The 23,691-nt window shown below is 59.8% G+C and overlaps 1 protein-coding gene across 3 annotated transcripts in view; it reads left to right on the forward strand.

The window, feature by feature from the left end:
• The window catches only part of SPSB1 (splA/ryanodine receptor domain and SOCS box containing 1), a 68,391-nt gene extending 64,402 nt beyond the window's left edge, over positions 1-3,989 (forward strand). For all 3 annotated transcript variants that reach the window (XM_030325833.1, XM_030325832.1, XM_030325831.1), the window contains one exon: positions 1,934-3,989. In XM_030325833.1, coding sequence (XP_030181693.1) covers positions 1,934-2,061 — 128 coding nt within the window. In that variant the 3' untranslated portion in view covers positions 2,062-3,989. The remainder of the gene's footprint in view (positions 1-1,933) is intronic.
• Positions 3,990-23,691: the final 19,702 nt, after the last annotated feature.

The following is a 23,691-nucleotide window of genomic DNA, read 5'->3' on the forward strand; positions in this document are numbered from 1 at the left end:
TTTTTTGATAACAGCTCTGTTGAGATGTAATTCACAGGCCATACAATCCCCACATTTAAAGCGTATGAGTCCCTGGCCTCTGGTATAGTCACAGTTGTGCAACCATCACTGTGATCGGTTCTAGAACACTTCCGTCTCCCCGAGGGAACCCCGTACTCATCAACGCCCCATTTCCCCCCAACACCTCCAGCCATAGGGTTTGCTCTTCAAGAGTTGAGGTTTTTTCATGTTATTTTTCGTATTCTGGGACACACTCGTGAGTATTAGAGAACGGTGATCTGCTTCTCATTGGGGGCAGGGGATCTCAAGGGAAATGCTGGGTTTTTCTTGGTGTTTTTTGGTTTTTTTTTTTTTTTTTTTTTTTTGTCACAGAGGAGTCTCGGTGTCAGGGGGAGACCCTGGACGAAGCCACGGATGCCATCACTTCAGCTCTTCCCGTGTCGGGGACGCTGCAGGGTGGCCCTGAGCAGCTCCAAGGGGGCTCACCTCCTCCTTGCTTCTGGGAGGAGGGCCAGGAAGGGTCAGTCCCGGGGAGACGGGGAGAGCAAGGCCCACTCTGTCCCCGGCGGCCTCCAGGGCCTGGGAGGGAGTGACTGTCACACTCCTTCTGGAGCACACAGGCTGCATGCATGGAGCCTCCCTTGCGGGAAGACGGGCCCCGGCTGTCTGGGGACACAAGGACAGAAGTGCTCCTTCAGGCTGCAGCTAGAGGTCCCTCTCAAATCCAGGTGCCTGAGGCGGCACTGCCGCGAGCCCCAGCCTCAGTTTCCCTGGCCGCGAGATGAGATGCCCCTGGCGGTGGCCGGGGCGGTCTCGAGGGTCCCGGCTGCCGAGCCTGGGCTGATGTTTCCACTCTGCCTGGCCTGGGCTCTCAGCTTCTCTCCGTCAGAGAGAGAAGAGCTGGGACGGAGGGGTTTCTGCAGACATCACACCTCCAGGCTGCAGGGTGGCTGGGTTTCCTCCACCATTTCTTCACCATCTGTCTTCATTGGCGGTGGGGTCTGGAGCCTAAAGGATGTGGTTGCTGAGCCCGGGCTGCCTGGATTTGGACCCCAGAGCGTAACCCGGCACATTAGGCCCCCTCTGCTTTGGTGCCCTCAGCAGTGAGCGGGGGGGACGGCTGCAGGACCCACGAGCATTGGGCTCACCTAGAATGATTCCCCTCCTGGACGCCCGCGTGGGGTCTGGAGCTGGGCCGTGTGGGGGGAAGGGCTGGCTTCCGTGTGCCCAGACGGATTCGCTGTGAAGGCTACCGCTCGTCCTGTGGGTAAGAGCAGGGACGGCCTGGGTTCTGACTCAGTTCCACCTCCTACCGGCACCGTGACCCTGGGCGGGTTATTTGGACTCACTATCCCTCAGTGTCCTCATCTGTAAAATGGGGATGATGATAATGATGCCTCCCTGTGCTTGTTAAGCCCCTCCGAGCAAACCATAATAAACCATCAAGGGAGGGGCGCCCGGGTGGCTCAGTCGGTTAAGCATCTGATTCTTGATTTCAGCTCAGGTCATGATCTCACGCTTCATGAGATCGAGCCCCACGTCGGGCTCCGTGCTGACGACAAGGAGCCTGCTTGGGATTCTCTGTCTCCTGCTCTCTCTGCCCCTGCCCCACTCACCCTCTCCGTCTCTTTCTCGAAATAAATAAACTTTAAAAAAAAAGAAAGAAAAACCAAAGTACGGGGCTGCATTTATAAACGAAAAATAAATAACAAACCATTAAGGGACCTGGTGTTTGTGGAGGGCTCACAAAGGCGGCCGGCCCCGGGCAGGTTCTCTGTGTTAGCTAATAACAGTTGACTTAACGTGTAGAATGGTCTCCACACCAGTTGTGTATTGAAACGAACAGTGAGAGTATCGCCAGCGTTGTCAGCATTTTCGTTCTGGAGCCACCCAGAGCTGCGCTAACCTGCTGTCCTTGCTCTGTCCCCCCCAGCCGAGCCCCTGCCTCTCATGGATCTCTGCCGCCGCTCCGTGCGCCTGGCCCTGGGGAAGGAGCGTCTGGGTGACATCCACACACTGCCGCTGCCCGCCTCCCTCAAGGCTTACCTCCTCTACCAGTGACGCTCTAGCCCCGGCATCGCCAGCACGACAGCCACCTGGTGCCACCTCACCGAGCTACCGCCGTGCCCCGCGCCGCGGGCTGGCATCTGGCCGCGGGAGGAAGCCCCTGCTCTCCCTCTTCATCCCGCCCAGCGCCCCTGCCGGACACGGACAGCTCGACCCAGGCCCCCCTGTCCCCCGTCCTGACGTTGGCAGAAGTCCCCTGCATGCCGCACAAGGTCCCTCTTTGGAAAAGGACACATAGAACAGACTCCTAGGAAGCCCTGAGCTGAGCTCCGATCTGCCCTCGGGGTGGCGTGGGCTACCCCTGCCACCTGCCGGGTCCCAGCGCCAAGCGCAGATCCCAGGGGTGCTAAGAGGTGCTCAGATAAAGGCTGGTGCTGAGGCCGGTGGGGCCACGCCACGGCAGACAACGCTCAGGACGTCAGGAACTCCCCACGGACTCCGAGGCAGAAGCAAACCAAGATCGGACCTTCCGCAGCGCCCAGCATCAGCCCCGGCTGTCAGTCCCTTGGTACCCTCTATTTATTCTTTGAACAATAACAAAAGCCATTTATTTATTCCATTTAGAAAGGAAACCTTGTTTCAGTACCCTCTCTCTAGAGTGTTCTGGTGGTCCCTTTCACCTGCCCCTCCCCGGGATATGTGTGTGCCTCACCTGCCCCTCTCGGTGGGCCGTGTCCTCACAGGGGCACGAGGGTGTCTTTGTTTGGGGCTCTGGACCTACAGTTTCCGGGGGGGCTCTGCTCCGAGTTCCCGAGCACGCCCCTCAGGGAACATTCGCCTCACGTGCAATACAAGAATCTTGGGGGTCCCGTCTGCAAGGGCTGTGGCGGCTCCCTGTGTCTCTCCAGGTGGCCACTCACCCCTCGGGCTCGGCCATCTTTGCACGTGGTTTTATTTCTTCAGTCTTCTGGGGGAGGGTGTTGCTGCTTTTGCCTTTCCTTTCCTAGCTGAGATTTCCCATGTGCGTCGTCAGAAGCCCTGGCCTTCTAGAGCCTCAACCAAGAAGGGAGGCTGAGTGGGTCTCCATCCCCAGAGAAACCAGGGGCAGGACGGGCTGGGGAGACCACAGAGAGGTGGTGCCCCACCGGAAGCCAGCGCAGGCCCCCACTTAGTGCCCCTGTCTGGGCTCTGCGCCCGAGTGGAACAGCCTCAGCTCACCACGACTCCCCCCCCCCCCCAGAGCCACACGAGGTGCAGGGCGGGGTGGGACGGGGCAGCCAACAGAAGAGGGTCACTAGCGCCCTGCCACAGCCCCCCCCACGTAGCAGCCCCCGGCCCCTGCCACCGCGTTCACCACCTTCTATCTTGAGGTCAACTCTCTTCGAATCGGACTTCTGTTCGTTTCTGTACCAGTACAATAGATGACTTTATTTGTTTAAATGTTTAATATATATACATATATATTTGTCTGTAAGAATTATGTTTTAAACAGCTGCTGTAGGGTACCTTTAAAAAAAAAAAGTCTTCCAACGGAGTATATTTTTTAAAGCACAAAATTGGTACCAAGTCTGGGTGAGGAATGTAAATTGCCCCCTTATTATTTTGAGGTTTTTTCCAAGGGCGGGGGCGGGGGGGGGGGGGGGGGGGGGAAATCTTACCTGTAAGACTTTTAAAGACTTTTCCTCACTCCTGTTTCGGGGTGGGTCATGTTCTCATGAATGTTGCACACGAGAGAGTTCTATTTCTGCCGCTCCCAGCCTTACTGCCTTGGCCCAGCCGTCTCCCACCGACGCTGGATGAATTGCGGGCTCTTTGTCATTTCTCTGCACCTCTGTCCCCAAGCTTCCCAAACCCCGGCCCCACCCTTCTTTCCCCTCAGCCCAGAACCTTGTGACCTGTACAGTTTTGAAACTCCCGTTCTATTTTATGATGGTTAATAATAGTCAGTAACCTAATAAAGGAAAGTTTATTAAAAATACAAAGCCACTTTTGACTCCCTCTCTGTGTCTCGGGGGAAGGGAAAGGGCTGTGGCCAAGCCCTCCCTGCGTGCGTCCAGTTCTCAGTAGATACTAAGGTGATCCCCACGACCCTTTGGCAGAGGGTGGGATGCCCACCGAGGCCCAGTGAGGAGGAGAATCCTAGAGAGGTGATCCTAGAATGTCCCCATCCCTTTTTAGAAGTTTGTGAGCCTGCAGCCCAGACTGAGACTTTCTGAGCCTGATGGAAAGGATTCTGCACATCAGTGAGAGCCCCTGGCTCATCAGTGCCCTATGGTTTGAGTTGACAGCGTGGGCTTTTTAAGGGGCAAGATATGAGTCCCCGCTCTGCACACTCGGTAGAAGGAGCCTGTCCCGCACTTACCTTTGTGCCCCCGTGCCGAGCATGCATGCCGCTAATGAGACTTCGCGGTGAACCTTGTCCTGCCAGCTGCCGAGGGCGGGACACCCCCCTCATCCCCTAGCAGAGAAGACAGGAGGGGCGCCTGGGTGGCTCAGTGGGTTAAGCACCCAACTCCGGCTCAGGTCATGATCTCGCGATTTGTGGGTTCGAGCCCCGCGTCGGGCTCTGTGCTGACGGCTCGGAGCCTGGAGCCCGCTTCGGATTCTGTGTCTCCCTCTCTCTCTCTGCCCCTCCCCCACTCACACTCTGTCTCTCTCCCTCTCAAAAACTAAATATTTAAAAATTAAAAAAAAAGAGAGAGAAGACAGGAGACTCAGGCTTATTCAGAGGATCGGTGAGTGATCCGTGAATCTGCGAGAAATTTACTAGATACCATCTCATGTCCTGACTAGTTTCCAAAGAATTGGCAAGAAAGAATTTCAGCTCCCCGGGGGCCTGTCAGGATCTCGCGGTGCTGTGAAAAGTGCCCTGGTCTGAGGGCCCACGACCCTCAGGACCAAAGTCCCGTGTCCCTTCCTCTGTCAGCCTCCTGGTCACCTCTCCTCGAACCACCTGCACTGGCACCACACGGGAGGTATTGGCTGAAACGCACGTTTTCTCAGAGCCCCGCCTGAGATGAACGAGATCGACGTTCCTGGGGCCAGGCCAGGGATCTGCAGTTGTCTCGAACTCCCCAAGCGACCTTGCCTAAGAGAGTTTGGAGACCATCGTCTGTGACTGTATCAGCTCTTTTGCAGGACAGGTCGCCGAGGAAAGGGAAATTCTTCTAGTGTGTCGGTGGGTTGTCCCAGCAACGAGCACAGGGACTCCCGAGTCAGACCTGGGTTCAAATATTGGCTCTGACTCTCCCTCACTGCGTGCTCTTGGATGAGCCTCCATCAAATGGCAGTCCTCACCCTGCCCGTCTCGTGGGAGGGTGGCAAGGGTGAAATGAGGCTTTAGAACAGGGCCCGGCACACTAGCGAGGGCGCTAACAAACGCTTTAAAAGCTCGTGCACTTCTGTTCTGGAAAATGGCAGTTCCTGGACCGGAATCGGTCTTTGAGAATGGTCCAACCAGCCCGAAACCAGCTTCCCGATCTTTCTTCTCGGGTCTCCAGAGATCCAGGTGGGTACTGGGGGACAGGGAGCCCTAGAGACCCTCCCCGGGTGTGTTTGGAGGAAAGGGGTGGTCTGACGTAATTTTTCGATCGGAGTTCACGTGTGGGTTGCAGTCGGGACTCCGCTAGCTTTGAAGGACACAGCAGGGGGAGGAGCGGGGTCAGGCGGTGGGCGGGGGTAGGGGTGGGATTGGGGGTTGTGGATGCCCGGGGAAAATAAGGGCCTTTGTACGGCCTGGAGACTTCTGGGGGAGCAGGGTTTCGCGTGGAAGGGAGCAGTCTTAATAAAACCATCTTGCAGAGCGGCCCATGTGGTTGTAATTAATACCCTGCCTTCGAGCAGGTAGCCGGCCTGGGGCTTGGCCACAGATGGGAAGAGCCCCCCCCCCCACCCTCCTCCTGCACAAGGCTTCCCCACCCACCCTCCCTCCCGCGCCTCCTCGGCGGCGAGATGTGGAATGCGGACTTTACTGAACCATAAAGTACGCCGGGGGAGCTGGGGAGGGGGCCGAAGACAGAGCAATTAGTTCATGCTCCAGTCCAGACACCCAAACATGGTTGGAGTCCAGCTGCAGGGAATATTTGAAATAAATGAGCTGCCCGGGGCCAGGAGTTTGCTGTGTTTTCTGTACGGGGCCATGGCAACCAGAGAGAAATCATGAGCTAGGAATTGGGCTCTAGAATCAACAAATGATGTCCTGGCCGAGGAGGCCCAGAGGAAGCCGCTCATGGCTCTCTGAGGGCCTCGAGGGGCTCAGCCGCCGGCAGCCGGGCTGGCCTTGCGGTCCTCCCGGTGTCCTCAGCGGCATCCTGTCCCAGCTTCGGACCTCCGTGTCCTCGGCGGGGCTCTGACCTTTTCTCTTTCTCTCCTTTTTTCTTTCTCTTTTCCTTTCTTGTTTTAAGAGAACAGAAAGCTAACACTTCTTTGGAACCTTTCTTCCCGGGCCAGAACGCAGCAGCCGCTGCCAGTCTGATAGTGATTTTGCTGAGCAGAGGGAATGTTCCCGGTGGAAAAGCCCAGGCTGAGGGCAGCTGGCAGGATGGAGTCGGCGCTGACTTACCCTGGGTCTGTCTTCCCACTCGACCCGGCTGCAGCCCGTCCTGGGTCCACCTTGTAGGCGGGAAATGCAAAGACCTCATTTACCCCTCCCCGGACTCTTCGGAGGGTGGACCTTCTAGCTGTCCCTAAGATTGTGTCTTGTAGAGGCTCACGAATAGCAGGACCCAGCTTGGGGGCCCGAAGCTGAAGTTCACAGGTACCTGCACGTGAATCACTAGGGCACCTTCGGGAAAAAGCAAACCCACAGAAACTCTGATGCAGCACGTAGAGCCTGGGAATCTGCGTCTTGAAACCCTGGAACCCAGTCTGACGCCCCGCCCTGGGGTCGAGGCAGAGTTGGACCCAGGCAGACCCCCTGACCTTCCCCGTTCCCTTCAGAGGCTCACTGGGGCTGTGACTCAGAGAAGCGTGGAGACTACTGGTGTGGGTGGAAATCAGCTGTCCGAACCCTTCGTTTCAGAGCGCGTGCAAATGTCCCGGAGAGCGGGGGCTGCGTGGCCAGCACCTTCCCAGGCGAGGAAGTGCTCGTGAGCCAGGCAGTCTGAGGAAAATGCCAGAGTGGGGGGAGGAAACCTCAGCCTGGGGCTGGTCCCCCGAGCGAGCCTCAGTTTCCCCAAGGCAATTAGTCCTGGAAAGCTGAAGCAGGAGCTCGGAGCTGGCCTGCAGGTCCTAGACCACTGCCCAGGCACCCTGCAGCAGGCCTGTCCACCCAGGAGCTGCCCCTGATATTTCCCACGACCTCAGCATCACCCAGGACCATGTCTCTCCCCGATCGTGTCCCCACTCTTTACAGCGTGAAGAGCAGACCGTCCCTTCTCCCTTCCACCTTTTGATAGATATTGCAAGCAAACCACGCTTGTGAGGTTCCTTCCCTTTGATTGCTGTTCCACAAAGCCACCATCGGGGCTGTGAGCACCACACCTAGAACCAACTTCAGCCAAAAAGCAAAGAACTTCACCTTCGAGCTCGTCTGTGCGTCGTCCTCGTGGCCACGGAGAGGGTCCTGGGCTTTGGAGCCGGGGCAGCCTGCGATTCACGCCCAGCTCCCCGACCCACGCGGGACGGTAACTTCCAGCAAGGCTCTCAGGCGCCCTGCTGTCCCCGTCTGTGACCCAGCAGGAGCACTTTCCTCCCGGGGGGCCTGCTGAGACACTAGGAGCTTAGGGCTGGGCGCTTCAAGGTCCTTGGTGCCAGGACTCCGACCTCACCCTTTTCCACTGGTTTTTTACAACATCGAGCTGGGGCGCCTGGGTGGCTCAGTCGGTCGAGCGTCCGACTTCAGCTCAGGTCATGATCTCGCAGTTCTGGGGTTTGAGCCCCGCATCGGGCTCGCTGCTGTCAGCCTGTCAGCGCAGAGCCCTCTTCAGATCCTCTGTCCCCCTCTCTCCGCCCCTCCCCCGCTGGTGTTCTCCCCAAACTAAATAAAATTTTTTTTTAAAATTGAGATGAAGCTCACGTAACGTCACGCTGCCCATTTTAAAGTGTATGCTTCAGTGCCGTGAACTGTTGCACGATGTGCAACACCACCTCTGTCTGGTTCCAGAACATTTTTATCCACCCAGGGGAAACCCTGTGCCCATTGGCAGTCCCTCCCCATCCCCCCGCCCCCCGGCCCCTGGCAGCCACCAATCTGCCTTCTGACTCGATGGATTCACCTGTTGCGCACAGCTGATGTCAGGTGGATCGGACCCCCTGTGGGACCTCTTGTGCCCGGCTGCTTTACACTTCCAATCGCTTCCCCAGGGGGGTGTTCCCCGACACCCTCCCCCAGTGCTTCCCTTGGTCTCGATTTCCTCATTTGTGAAACGGAGAGAAAATTTCCTCTCTTGAGGTCACCGTGAGGATTCAGTCTCCATGAAGAACTTAGAGTGCAGCCTGGCCCATCGTAACTGGTCAGTTAAAAAGCAGCTCATGTAATGACTCATATGCCACCCTCGTGTGCTCGGAAGTCTTGTGAACAAGCCTTTCCTAGGAAGGCATCTTGCCCGGAAGCTGCCTGGGTCCCGGAACCTCTGTCCTGCTGGATGGGAATGAGATCAGTTTTCTCAAAATCAGCCTCCTCATCAGGGAGGCAGAGTCCGGGGCAGTGAGGAGAGAGGTGGCCGTGCTCCGTCTCTCTGACCCCCAGTTTCCACATTGTATCAGTTTCCTGTGGCTGCTGCAATAAGTCACCACGCACCGGGTGGCTTAAAACAACACACGTTCATCCTCTCCCAGTCCTGGAAGCCGGAAGTCCAAAATCAAGGTGTGGACAGAGCCGCGCTCCCTCCGGAGGCTCGGAGGGGAGGATCCTTCCTGCCTCTTCCAGCTTCTGGTGGCTCCACGCCGCCCTTGGCTCGCGGTCACGTCGCTCCAACCTCTGCTTCTGTCATCACACGGGCTTCCCGTCTGTGTCTCTGTGGCTGTCTTGCAAGGACACCTGTCCCTGGATTTAGGACCCACCCAGATAGTCCAGGATGAACCCACCTTGAGATCCTTAATGGCGTCGGCTAAGACCCCCTTCTTCACATAAGCTCCTATTCACAAGTTCTGGGCTTAGGACGTAGACTTAATCTTTCTGAGGGCCACGGTCAACCCTCTACGCCTCTGAGGGCGGCCGCGAGGATTTACGAAATGACGCGCATGGAAGACAGACCCCAGCGCCGGGCCCGTGGTGGGTGCTGGGAACAAGGACAGGATTCCCAGCGTCATCGGCTACGGCAGCCCTCCCTTCTGCCCCCGCCTCTCAGGGCCGGTCCCACCGGAGCACGTCTGCTCTGGCGCTGATGACCATTCTTCCTTGGGGTGGGCGCCCAGGCCGCGCGTGGAAGCCACGGGGCCGGGCACAGGCCTTGCAAGTTGGCGGCGGACAGGGCACCCGGGCCCTCCCTGGGCCTCGCCCTGACCAGCCACGGTGAGGGGTCCCGGGGTCTAGGAAGACACGGGCATTGTTCGGAGGCCGAGCCGGGGGACTGGGTGGCGTCTCGGTGCCCGTTTCCCTCCATCCTTTTCGGGGGGTACCAAAGGAGGCGGCCCGCATCCTGAAGCTTCTCCGGCCAGGCCGGCTCCACAGTGATCGTACAAGGAAATGGAATGTGAACCCCAGGCTATTTAAAGAGCCAGGGAGACCGGAGGCGCGGCTGGGGCCCGGCCAAGCAGGGTGCTTCAGGCCGGCACAGGCCCCTCGTCGCACATGGTTTGATTTACTGGAAGGCCGCGAGCGACTCCACCTTCAGACGGAGAACTATTTGAAGCAGCTGCCAGATGTTGTGTCTGACTTGGGTTTTTACAACTTGCTTACTGGTTAGCAGCCTGCCTCCCGCCGGAGTTCAGCTCGCCCCGGCGGGTTCAGGGCCCCGGCGCCGGCCCACGGGCCTCTGCGGGGTGGTCTCGCTGCTCCCCATCCCCGTGCCACCCAAACCTGTTCTGCCTCGAGTGCAGCCAGGGTGGGGGCGCAGTTTCCAAAGCGTCAGACCTGCCTGGGGTGGCCGTGTGGCCCTGGCCTCGGGGTGTCTTGCCAGGACCCTAAGCTCGTGGAATGTTCTGTCTGATGTTTACTGCTGGGCCCTCTGGGACAGGCAGGGTCTAGAGCAAACCTCGAGACCTTGAGAACAGCTTTGCAACGAGGCGTCCCTTGGAGCGGGCCCTCCAGGCCAGGGTTGTCCCCCCACCACACCCCCCACCCAGCCCTGGGCGTGGCCCAGGAGTTCTGGACATAGACCTCTCCCTTTCTCTCCTGATCTATCCTGGCCCTACCCACTGATTTCACTTTGGCCACTTGAGACCGGCCTTTAAAAAAAAAAAATTTTTTTTTAATGTTTATTTATATTTGAGAGAGAGAGAGAGAGAGAAAATGTGAGCGGGTGAGGGGCAGAGACAGTGACACAGAATCGGAAGCGGGCTCCAGGCTCCGAGCCTCACACGGGGCTCGAACTCATGAACCTGATCATGACCTAAGCCGAAGGTGATCGCTTAACCAACCGAGCCACCCAGGTGCCTCAGAGACCTTTCTAAATGGAGCGTGGAAGGACAAAAGGAACCAGGGCTGGGACCACATCTCATCCAGGGGGTTCTGGAAGCTTCCCAAACCTCTGGAAATTCTGATGAACTTCCACCAGAGAGGCACCAGGAGGAACGGCCGTCGGATCCAGGCCACTGCGTCAGGTCAGAGGCCAAAGCAGTCAGTTGGGATGGGACGTGCCCCACGTGAGACGGCTGGGGTTCACGGGACTCGGGGTCGGGGGTGTTTCCCAGCCCCTCCCCCTCACCGAGGAGGCCTGTGGCGGGAGGCACGTGACTCGAGTGTTCACTTCCTGAGGCCACTTGGAATGACTTCTCAGAAGTCTGCTCCGGAGCACAGCGCGGGTGACGGGGGACGGGGCGGGGCAGGTGAGGAGCCGGGAGGGAGGGAGGTTGCTGTGTGATTAATCTTTTTGCCTGTGAAAGCACACTTGCGCCCGTCCAGGAACCCCGAACGCAGCCAAAGTGGACAGACTGTTCAGTCCCCTCCTGAAAGTGCCAGAAATGTTTTGTCCACTGCGCAGGAAAACATCCTCTGCTAGCAGGCTGGAGTCTGGCTCTCCCTGGAAGGAGCCGCCTCTGAGGGCCACGCTGGGAGGAGCCGGGCCTGGTGGCCGCAGGACACGAGGAACAGCATGCCGGCCCTGGGACCCTGCCCCCTGGGGCGCCTTTCCCAGCAGCCCTAAGGAGTCCGACTTCCTGCCACCCACCCCCAGCCCTTGCCGCCCCCCTCCATTCGGAGTCCTCCAGGAAACCCGAAAGAGAGAGGATCGTAAGCAGGGGGCCCTCACCCGCGAACCGGACACGGTGGCGGAATTTAGGAAGTTTCCAGGCTGGCCCGCTGCAGGGTGAGGCCGACAGAGATCTACAGGCCGGGGGACCTCAGAATACCAGTCACTGATCCTGTGAGGCTGGGCATCACCTTTGGGGGGGGGGGGGCCACTCCAGCCCAGCTCACGGTGTTGCAAAGGGTCAAGGAGAACTGGGTTCGAGGCAACGCCTCGAAAAGTTGCAAAGCCCACACAGGCCCAAGGCGTCGTAATAGCCGTTGACGAGAGAGGGGGAAAGATAAGCATCTTGGATATGCCTGTGCCTCCCCGGGGACACCCCTCCCTCTGGTCCCAGGGCTTCTCCTCGTGCCTCCTGCCGCCGTCCCTGGAAGCTTGGGGGGGGGTCCCCTCTGTAGGCATCGCCCACCCCCAGTTTCCAGGAAAGATGAACTGGGGGGTGGGCTGGGCCAGCAGACCTGCCCAGAGTCACCTTTAAAGGACAGGTTTCCTGGCCACCTGCGGGGGAGACAAGCAACATTTTCCTCCAGGAGGTCCTGTGGGAGTAACGAGAAAAGGGGCCACAGCCTCTGCTGTCCCGTTTGGCAAACACGTCTTGACCCCCTGTCTGTGCCGGATGGGGATTCAGACTCCGGAAAGCAGGCTTCTGAGCAAGGAGCCCAGTGGATGGGCGCAGACCGGCAGGTGTGGGAAATGGGGCTCCAGGGGGGGTTGGGGGGAAGGATGGCCCCCACCAGGAGATCAGCGCAGGGATGCCCTACCAGGGTTTTGAAAAATAAATAGGAGTTTTCGGCGGGGCTGGGGATCGAGCCCATTTGGGCAGGTTCCTCTGTGAAACGGGGGTGGTGACAGGACCTGCTCGTGGAGTGGCTCTTGCTAGGAAGTATCTGCCACACAGGGAGTGCCATTTAAGGGTTGGACATAATGGTAAGAATGCTGTCTGAGCTCACAGCCTGTGTGCGGCCCCACGAAGGAGGCTTAAACCCAGAACTTCGGGGACCCGGGTCATTTATTCTGCTTACGTCCAGAAATCCTCCCATCTCTAGGCAGCTCCTGGTCTAGGCTGTGGCTCTGACCGAACCGCCCTGGGCGCTCCTGTCTTGAAATCCAGCCGCAGTCTATGCTCTTGGGGAAGAGCCTGAGCCTGTCCGTGTGGCTCCCTGAGCCCTGCCCTCTGGGGTCCTCTTTCCCTCGGAGCGGTCGAGGTGGCTACTCTGAGCCCACGCATTGCAGAGCATCCTGGGAAAGGAGGGGGGGGTGCGGTTTGTGCGCTTCTTCTGTGCCTGGTGACGGGTCCCTCAGGCACTCACAGTGTCAGCGGGTCAGCCCAGGGACGCTGCCGCCGTGCCTCGGGGCCTGGGGGGCAGTGGACGGCAAACCCCAGCACACCCGGGTAAATCGAGGCTGCCTTCTTCCTAAGTCGTTCCTGGGCGGGAGCTCCCGCTGGGCTCTCTGCCTCCCGGGGGGTAGTAGGTTCCAAAAAAGACACAGGGGAAAAGATCTGGGCTCCACCTGCAGCTCAGAGACTCCTGGGTGGTCCTGGGAAAATGAAACCACCTCTGTGAGCCTCACACCCACCCCCCAAAGTAGGCACGAGCCTACCGTCCGCCTCCACCCAACGCCACGGGCCTGAGAACTCGCGTGTGCCGGCGAAAGCACTCACTTTGCACGCACATGCATGCTATGTCCTGGACAGTTCTGTCTGGCGGGTCCACCGTGACCTCGGTTGCTCAGACAGGCCACACACACACACACACACACACTCTCTCTCTCTCGACCCCCCGCAGTCTCCCTCGTCGGGTGGCTGAGGACAGCCCGGTTCCCTGCAGAGCTGGGTTCTCATTCGTTCAGGGGGTGCTGGGTGTGGCCCCTGGGGACAGGGTGGACCCCCCCCCCCCCCGCCAGAGCTTCTCCTATCACAGGAAGGAGAGGGCAGCTGTCTTCCAAAGCAGAGGTTGGGATGGAGACCTCGCGAAGGTGGGGCGGCGCGCCGGGTGCGAAGGGTGAGCCGGAGAAACCACGGAAGCTGAAGGAAGAGACGAGGCCTCTGACCACAGAGGCCCCAGGCCAGGGCGATATCAGGGCAACGCAGAAGAACGCATGTGTACCTTTAGTCAGTGTCGGGGTGGGAGCGGGAAGGCAGGACGGCAGGACAGCGGGACGGCATCAGATACCAGGAGAGGCTCTGTTCCTTCCTAAAGCCCCAACCCAAAGGGCCGCGGGGCCTGCTCTGCCGTGGGCTCTCTCGGTGCCTGGTTCACAGAAGCCAGGCGTCCACACAGCACCCTGAGCACCGGGCGCGCTCCGCCCCAGGCAAGCCTGCAAGGGACGCCCCAGCCTCCCCATCTCTCAGAAGCAGAAACCAAGGCTCGGAGGGGTGCTGGGACCGTCTGCTGGGGTGGAGCCGGGTCCCTGCCTCTGCCATCCCCACTGGAGCTCTCTTCTGCCCAGGTCTGGGCCCTCCAGCTCTGCCCCAGCGTGCCCACGTAGAAGTCTCAACCGCAGCTGCCTCGGCCCTTCGGAAGGGCTGGGTCAAGGCCACTCTTGCGGCCTTTTCCTCCTCGTGGCCACGCCCCAAAGGCGGAAGGGGCAGAACGATAGCAGAGGCAGGAATATCGCGGAGCTTTCGCTGTGCGCCGGCACCTTCCCAAACTCTCTCTCCCCCTTAGCCACGTAGTCCTCATCCTGAGACAGACGTTCTGTGTTCGTGCCCGTTTTACAGATGAGCACGCTGAGGCCCCGAGGCAGCCAAATGCGTCATCCAGACGGGAACTGGCAGGCTCAGGCCACGCCCACCCTTGCGGCCACATCGAACCTCGTTTTCTCTGAAAACATCCCGGTGTCCAAAAGCAACGTGCACGGCTGACCTCGCCGGTTACCTTGGCTTGCCCGGCCCGGTATCAGTTCCCAGCTTATTTTTATGAGCCGCTTAATCTGCACACGGTCTTCTGTTCTCAATAAATGGGGCTGCGCATTCCAGGATGGCCCCGAATGATAACACCCGCTGTCTAGACGGAGGCCAGCCCACTGACACTATCATAAATAAAAATAGCTTTGTGTTCTAGTCTCTCACCAGAGCCCAGGGAGGGGCAGACAGGCTCCCCGCGGGCTGGCGAGGACGGAGCTCGCCCGGCTCCCTGCCCCCAGGCCCATACCCAGGGCGCCCCGGGGAGCCCCTGCTGCCAGGGGCGGGAGGAAGGAGGCCAGGCGTTCCTGGAGGGGCACACAGGGGCCCTGGGAAAGCATTCGCCCTCTCCTTGGCACTCCCCTTTCTCCGTGGCTGGCAGCTGCTGCCTGGGCAGGGGACACCCAGGTGGCCCGTGGGGGCTCCCACTTTGGACTCCAAGGGCAGTGCTCCACTATTGGTCCCAAGGGCCGGAAGACACTGGTCTGGGAGACACTGCAGACCCAGACCCCGAGCCACTTGGGGGTTTAAGCGGAGAGAAAGGCCGGCCCTCCCCGCAGCACAGACCCTGAAGCTGGCCGGGGTCCAGAACACTGCTCAACCCAGGAAGCAAAGGCACGCGGTCAGATGCTCAGCTGCGTGCCTACTCCTTTCTATGCCGTTTCCCCTCTGTGCCCCTTCTTTCATCCATTCGCTTATTTGGCCTCTACTTACTCCTTGAACCCTGCCTCAGGACCGCCCCCGAGGAGCCCGGTGAGGGTGAGGACTGGGTGCGAGAGCAGCAAGCAGGTGGAGGGACCTCAAGGCATCCTCTGAGCTCAGCGGGGGTTGGGCATAGCTGCACACATCCGTGCGTGTGCGGAAGTATACAGGTGCCGCCCTGAGTGTGTCCAGGCCAGTGTGGGGTTCACATAAAGGAGGCTTGCCTCAGCCACCCAGAGACACAGGCCTGCATCCTGACACTTACCCACACGCCTCACATAGGTCAGTTTGGATGTGCACTGACAACAGTGTCCTCACGGTTGAGGTACCCTTGTGCAGTACACAGCCTTAACACCTGTACGAGGCGGCCCTGTGCTACCTCCGCCTGCTTTCCGCCAGGCCCAGCTGGACTGAGTCTCTGGAGCAGAAAACCTGGCTCCTGCTTGGTCAGTAACATCTTCGTTTCACCCCCTAGTACGGGCTGGAGAATCCCAGGGGGCCAGGGGGCAAGCCGAAGAAGATTTACACAGAACCAAGAGGCAGATACTTCAAAACGGACCTCTCAGAAGAGGAAGAGTCAAAGAGAGGTGGGAGCGGCAATGGGCCCCACGGGGGTCAAACAAATGATGGAGGAGGTGAGGTCGCCCTTGTGACCCTGCATCCAGGGAGGGGCCGCAGATCAAGGGTGCATCTCACCAGGGACAGGAGCTGAGGGCAAGGATGGGGGGGGGGGGAGGGGATAATGGCTCACCCAGAGGCTCCAGAGAGAGGACAGCCAAGGACCAGGGCAAGGGAGACCATACCCCCTGAATCTTGCTCCCCTCAACCCCTACCTAACCCACAGGAGGAGCCAAGACAGAGAGCAGAGGGGAGCGGGAAGGGGCAGAGCAGAGAGTCCGAACACTTTCAGTGAAAACCGAAAGTGAAGGAAACTGGAAGTCGAGGAAGGGACGATTTGACAGAGTGCAGCCGGGGACTGAGGGACTGGAGCCGTGTCAAACCACACTGGGCCGTTCGATAAACCAGCCGCCGAGCCTCCTACCTAGTGAGCGGGCCCCGTGCAAGGCGCCCACCTGCTCCACCTCCCCACGCTCTTATAGCCCTGCCCTGACTTTGGTGGGGGCGGAGACTGAGGCGCCGAGGGGACAGGCTTGTCCCAAGTGGGACTCCGGCTGGGAGGAGGCAGGGCCTGGGTTCAGACAGAGATGCTCTGATTCTTCCTCCTCGGTGGCCCACGCTGGCCTGGCACCAAGTTGGCATGAGAGCTGGTACTCAGCTCGGGGCCCCCCGGGCCCCGCGGCCTCACCCGGCACCTCCCGTGACTCACACCTCAGCCTCCCACAAGCAGTTACCGAAGACACAGAGGGTGGGAAGTCAGCAGGCGACACGCAGCCAGCCTCTATGGCCTCCAAGCTGCCTGGCCACCGGACGACCAGACAGGACACCGAGGACACCTGGAAAGACAGAAGACACTGTGAAGACGAGACCAGAAGCCAGGTTCCTGGGTCCGCACAGGGCACTTGTCAGATGCCTGCTGGTCCTCCCTCTGATCTCTCGGCAATGGGGAGCAGGCCCCCGTTTAACAGCAGGGAAACTGAGGCCCAGAGGACGATGGCGCTGGCCCAAGGTCACACAGCGAGGAGGCGGCAGATGGGACTCCATCCTGCTGGTTCGCTACCTTCCTGGAGAGCAGCTGGGGACATCAGCTCCTGAAGACTCCCATCCCTAGGGAGGGTTTATGGTGCTGACGTCCTGGGACCACGTGGGGCCACGTGGGGTGGCCTTCTGCACCCAAGTGCCTTCATCCCCCTCCCCCGACACACCGCCCACCTCCTGCTTCCCAATACTCGGCTCGGGAGGATCCCTCTGCTAAGGTGGAAGGTGGGAGAAGCCCCGGTCCCACATCTGCCCGGCCCTTCCTTCCTCCACTGCCTCAGGTGACCGATAAAACCTCCGCCCACCTTCCCCACCAAGCACCTGCCCTTTCCAGGAGCTTCCAGCGGCACCCTGATTTCCCCTTGGGGAGCCACCTGCCTGACACCAGCGTCTTCCCTGGGACTTCTGCAGGCCGTGGCGAGACAAGCTCCCTTCCCGCTGGGAACCTGAAGCTGGGGAGTCAGGACCCATCTTGCCCCCACCCCTCCCAGGCACAGCCACCCAAGAACGGAGCCGGCACAGAGACACAGAGCCGACGGGGGGGGACACGTGCCCTTCTTCGCCATCATCTGCACACCTGAAGCCGGAGGTGCCTCGAGCGAGTCCACTCCCCACCCCCCACCCCCAGATTTTTCAGGCACAGGAGCCAACAAATTCTCTCTTTTGCTTGGAGCCAGTTGGAGCTGGGTTTCCATTCACCTGCAGCGACACGAGTCCGGAGTCAGGCCCCACTGTCCCCACCTCTCCACACCCCAAAGGATGCCTCTCGGAGGCAAAACTGGCTTTGCCCGGCATCCCGAGAGAAGGAGGGCATTACCCGTGGTACATCTCAGCGGAACGGCTTCGGGCGGGTAGCTCAGCCTTGCTGAGCCTGTCTCTTCATCCAGGAGGGAGTGATACTGATTTCGAGGATGGAAGTAGATAGACTGAGTGCCCCGTGCTGGAGGGTATGTCCATCAACACCCCAACAGGAAACTGATGGTTCTTTCAGGTCATTCAAGGAGCGTTCGTTCACGAGGTGGGGTATAGGGAAACCGAGAGGGGAAAGGAGAATGTAGGGTCCCAGGGCTGGTGCCATCAGAGCCTTACCACCAGAGGCACCAAAGGCCGGAGGCCCAGAATAAAAGAGTCATGCAGACAGGACCCTTGTCGGACCTCTGGTCAGAAAGACCCAGCCACTCCATGAGGGCTTTGCGGTGGGCTGAATAGCGTCCTCCAAAATTCATGTCTGTCTGGGACCTCATTTGGTAATAGGGTCCTCTCGGATATAATTATTTAAGGATCCCGAGATGACGAGATCATCCTGGATTTGGGGTGGGTCCGAAATCTGACCGGCGACCTTATGAGAAGAGAGGAGACAGAGAGACGCAGAGAAGGCCATGTGACAAGGAGGCAGAGAATGTCATGCTGTTGTCACAAGCCAAGGATCGCCCGGAGCCACCTGCAGCCTGGAGAGGCGAGGAAGGATGTTCCCGGAGCCTCCAGGGAGGCCGGGGCCCTGCCTGACACCTTGATTTGAGACTTAGTGACCTCCTGAAGGAACTTCTGTGGTTTACGCGCCCCCGCCTCCCCCCCACCCCTCGCCCTGTCCATGGTACTTCTTTGTAGCAGAAATGAACACAGGCATCGAACGGAAGGAGCCAGGAGAATGACACCTTGCCCTCGGCCTCCTCCCTCTCTCTAGCCCGCCGTAGGGCTTCCCAGCCAGAAGGTGGAGGGCACAGGAGCCCCTTGTCCGCACAGGGCGCCCTCGAGGCAGGAAGCAGGGGAAGGTGGCGTCAGGATCCGAGAGGCAAATAGAAGACACGAAATCATACTCCTTATCACGGTGGCATCACACCCAGACCCCAGAGCAAAAGCGGTGGCTCGTCTGTCCCCCAGGCTGTGAACACAGAAGCCACAGAGACCTCGGTGGACGCCCAGCCTGCCAGAGGGCGCAAGGGGCCCTGCCCACCCCGCTTCTGTGCCGCCTCCCATAACGACCACGTAGGCCTCTGCGCATTTACCCTGCCCGTTACCACGTGTGCATCCGCGAGATTTCTCTAGACAGCCACGTGCGCCTTCTTTCCCACGTCCCATGGACCCTGTTCCAGACCATCGTGGAATAAAACACTGGAAAAGAGTGTGTCCATTTGCGGAAGAGTGCCTGGGAGGACCGAAGCAGGTGCTTGCCTGGGGAGAGGTAGGGCTCCGTCTTCTTCCCTACGATAAATACCACGATGGGTAGAAGACGCACAAACAGGCAGGACTCGGGTTTTCGTGGAAGCTCCCCCCCAAAAAAAAACTGTTCCAGAAACAGCGCGGTGACTCATAATTGCCCCCAACAAACACTTCAAGTGGCCGCTCTGGAGAGAAGACCGGCCCGGGTGCGAATGATTCCCACGCCGCGGGCCCTAATTCCAGCCCTTTCTTTCCCACCTGAGAAAATGGAGCTCATCGCGGGCGGCCGAGAGCGAGTGACAGTAGTATAGGACTCCAGGTTGCAAGTGACGGAATGCCACCTCAAACCTGGTCAAGCGACACAGGGGATCTAAAGGTTCCTGCGTCGGAAAGCTCAAGTTGCTGGGGGCTCGACTGGGGTGGTCGGGAGGCACCCTCGGCCTCCCTCGGTTCTGCGCTCCTGATTTCCGGCGTGGCCTCCACCCCTGACGTGGCCAGATGGCCAGCGAGTGCTTCAGGCTTACGTCCGTCCTCAGCTGCCTCGGTGGGAAGAGGGGTCTTCTCTCCCCCTGAGGTTTCGGGAAGAGCCCCAGAACCCCAGGCCCCCCCCGCCCCGCGGCCAGGGAGACGTGCTGTTCCGTGTCCTAGTCACCTGCGCCACCCACACACAGGGAGGGCCTGAGAACGGGGCGGGAGGTTCCCAGAGGAAGGGCCGGGGGCTGTTCCCCGGGGAAGGGGAAGGAAGGTCAGACAGGGCAGGCCAGACCTCGTGGCCCCTGTGTTATCTTCCTCCGGCTGCTTGTACCAAACGGCCACGAAATGGCTAAAAACAACCCAGATGTATGATCTTCCAGTTCTGGAGGCCGGAGGTCTTAAAAATCAAGGTGTCAGCAGAGCCGACTTCTGGAGGCTCTAGGGAAGAATCCAACGGCTTACTTTTCCCAGCTCCTAGAGGCTGCCTGTACCCCTTGGTTCGTGGGTCGTGGGCCCTTTTCCATCTCTGCACCCACCCCTGCCCGCCCCCAACCCTGTCCTCAGGCTGCCACACAAAATATCACTGGCCGGACGGCTTAAAAGACAGAATTTTATTTCTCACAGATCTGGAGGCTGGGAAGTCCAAAGATCAAGGGCGGATCTGGCCCATTCAGTTCCTGAATGTAAAAGCCTTCTTCTGGTTTGCAGCCAGACACTTTCTCACTGTGTCCTCTTGGGGCCTTTCCTCGGTGTGCACACAGCCGGTGGGGAGAGGCAGGCGGGGTGGAGACAGGGAGAGAAAGAGGGAAGAAGGAGGGGTGGAGAGAGGAAAAAACAGCCTCTCTAGTGTTTCTTCTTAATAAAGACACTAATCCCTTGGGATCGGGGCCCCACCCCTATGACCTTAATTACTTCCTTAGAGGCCCCAGCCCCAAATACAGCCACGAGAGGGCTTTGACATGCGCATTTGGGGGAGACACAAACTTTCACACCACCTCTGTCCCTTTCGGAGTCTGATAATCCAGGATAATCTCCCCACCTCAAGGTCCTTAATTTAACCACCTCCGTAAAGTCCCTCTTGCCGTGCTAAGTATGGGTCCCAGGCTCTGGAGACTCAGGACGGGGACGTCTCTGGGTAGACGTTGTTCTGTCTTCCACATCCCCACCAAGGATTCATCTCATCTAACGCACTCACTTCAAGCCCTAACTTGCAGTAGCAAATTATTCAGACCTACCTCAGAGAACTGGGGGTCCCCCATGAGCTCCTGCAGCCCCCCATCCCTTCCTGCAGCGGAGAAGGCCGCCCCTGAACTTTGACCTATGCGAATGAGCCCAGCACTCTGCCCTGCGGGGGGTGCCCCAGAGAGCCTTCTCCAGAAAACACCCCAGGATGCAAAGGAGCAGAAGTCCACTGGCTGGTGAGAGCCAAGGGGACACTGTGCCCTCAGTGTCACTGTCCCTGGAAGTCACAGGGGGCCACTCCCAATGGAAGGAGGGAGGGAGGGGACTCAGCCACTCTCTACGCTTTCTCACATCCACCCCACGTGGACTCTCGGGGCAGAACTTCAGACCCAATAAAGAGCTCTAAGATTTTATTGTTTTTAATGTTTATTTCTTTTTGAGAGAGAGAGAATGGAGGAGAGGCAGAGAGATAGAGGAAGAGAGAGAATCCCAAGCAGGCTCCGCACTGTCAGCGCAAAGCCCAACTCGGGGCTCGAACTCACGAACCGTGAGATCATGACCTGGGCTGAGATCAAGGGTCAGACGCTTAGCTGACTGAGCCACCCAGGCGCCCCGAGAGCGCTAAGATTTTAAAAAAGAAAATAGGTAACGGATATACAAAGGGACAGGAGGGGCGGGTCAGGACACTGTTCCCTGGGTCGGCACCTGTAGGACCCACTGGCACATTGGGCGGAATCCCGGTGGCCACCGCGTGGCCTGCTAGGCGCTTGTTGGCACGGAGCTGACCCCGCTGCACACGTCCTGGGGTCTCGGCAATCCTGGGAGGAGGAAGGAAAGAAAGGCGCTCCTCTAGGGTGTCCGGCAGGACTGGCGGACCAAGGCCCCCTGCTCTGCATCCTTGACCTGCCCCATAAAAGCCCAGGCCTCCCTGCGTGCTGTCAGACCAGACTCCGGGGCACTGAGCTTCGTCGCCAGGCTGGGCAGGGCCCGTGGCATTTCTTTCCCGTGGGAGGAACGGGTCCTGGGGGGCGAGGAGCTCAAGGGCACCTCCTGTCCCTGCGGGCTTGTCCCCTGGCGGGATTCCAGAGCGTGGAATCCTGCCACCGAGGCCTCGGTGACCCAGCAACTGGAAAGATTTTTTTTTTTCTTTAAGTTAATTTTAAATTAAAAAAAAATTTTTTTTTTAAGTAATCTCCACACCCGGCACGGGGCTGGAACCCGCATCGCTGAGATCAAGAGTCACAGGTTCCGCCGACTGAGCCAGCCAGGCGGCCCTGGAGGGGTTTTAAATGACTCTCCAGTTAAGTCAGTGAGGCTGAGCCTTTGGGGCCCTTTTCGGGGTGTATGAGCCCGGGCACCGCAGCGGCCGCTCGGTTGGCACAGGCCCCCGGCCAAGGCCAGCCGGCCACACCCAGGGACGAGCCAGGTTTTTCCTGAGTGGAATGTACCAGGTTTTTCCTGAGTGGAAACAGGGTTCAAATCCCATGTGCCCCGCAGGACCGAGGAGCCCGGCAGGCCATCCGGGTCCCACAGCAAAGGTGGGGGGGTTCTGGCCGGCAGCCGGGCAGGAGAGGAAAGAGGCTGGGAGGAGGGCACAGCTGTGGCTTTCTCTCCTCCACCCCTCCCTCCTTTGCAGGGACGAAGCCCACCGAAGGACACACGGGCCAGCCCCACCCGCAAGGACAAGGGACTGGCCTCCCCGTTCCCCGCTGATCCCAGGGCCGCCCACGGCCTGGACTCACATCCTCCCGGCCCTCTCCCACCCCCATGGGCTGTTTCTCCTTCGTTCCCTGCCCAACACCAAGCCAGGCGTGCAGTTGGTGCTTAATAAACGCTGGGTTCCTCTCCTCCTTCGCACCGTGACCGGAGTCTATCCAGTCCCCGCTTTGCCCCAATAGGGTCACTCGTGAGTTAGTAACTAATAATCAGCACGAACTGAGTTGCCTGCCGCTGGAGGAGGCGGCCGGGGACCAGCCAGGGTCGCGCACACTGAGGGATGGGGACCCCGCCCACGCTGCCCCGGGGAGGTGCGGCCTATGCCTGAAGTCCAAGGCCACCCTCAAACTCCCCCCCTCCCCGGGGAGGACCCTGCTGGCACCCCAATTAGAAAGGCACCCTTGTTTGCTATTTGGGGCTTCGAGCAAGCACAGCCGTGTTTTGCCAGCCGCCAGCCTGGCGGCTCAGCCCATCCCACAGCCGGGGGCCCGAGCAGAGAGCCCAGAGGAGCCCTTTGAAGTCCCCACCTCGGCTGACAACCCTTCCCTCTGGCCTCCCACCAGGGAATCCCACCGCCCCCGGTGTGGACGGACACCCCAGAGCTGGGGAAAGAGCAGCCACCTTTCGAGAACACACGCAGCCGGGCTCGGTCCTTCTGGAAGCCACTGCGCACAGTTCCTGGAGGCCGGGACCACGGCGTTCTGCAAACTGGCATGGGCTTTGGGGCACAAAAGGGGCACCAGAAGACCTCAAGGTGTCACGCCCGGGCCCGGTCCTGGCCACCTCTCACACGGGCAGGGCTGAGGGGGCCCTGGGGGAGCGAGTTTAGTGCCAGCTGCTCCCTTGCGCTTGGGGACCAGAGGTCGGACAGCTGGGATTAGTCAGAGATTCCGCACCGGGTCCTCCGCCAGCCCAGCCATGGGGACCTTCTCCAAGTGGAAACCTCGGCCCGGGCTTGGACAGGAGTTGCCTGTGAGCTGGAGCCAGTCCGATCCACCTGGCCGGAGACGCTGATGGCCCGGGCTCCTCCAGGCTCCGGGGGTCTGTAGGGACAAGAAGCTGGGCTTTGATGCCTCTGACCCTCAGAGAGGGGGCGTGGCTCTTTCCCGCTGGAGCCGGGACCCAAGAGGTGGGCGCTGAGATGCAGAGGTAGACAAAACACGTTGTCCCACCCTGGAGGGATTCCGGGCTACACAGCACGTCTGCACAGATGCCGTGGAAGCCCAGAGAAGAACCGGGAAGATGTCCCCCCCCCCCCAACACACACACACACAGGGCCAACCCTCGCGGGCCGGGGAGCCGGGCGGGAGCAGGCTGGGGCAGCAAGAAGGGGTGAAGAGGCCTCGGCCGGGGCTCGGGAAGGCGTGTCCCCGTCTGGGTGGCAGACCCTTCCCAGTGCCCGTCACGTGCCAGGCCCGGAGAAGCACGGGCCGGCGTGCCAGCCCCGCACCCGGGAGCCACAACAGGCCGCAGCTGCACCTGCCCAGTCCCCGGCCAGGGGAAGTGAGTCGCCTCCGAAGCTCCTGCAGGCTGGAGCCCAAG

The sequence above is a fragment of the Lynx canadensis genome, chromosome C1 (genome assembly GCF_007474595.2).
Source record: "Lynx canadensis isolate LIC74 chromosome C1, mLynCan4.pri.v2, whole genome shotgun sequence".
Lineage (NCBI taxonomy): Eukaryota > Metazoa > Chordata > Mammalia > Carnivora > Felidae > Lynx > Lynx canadensis.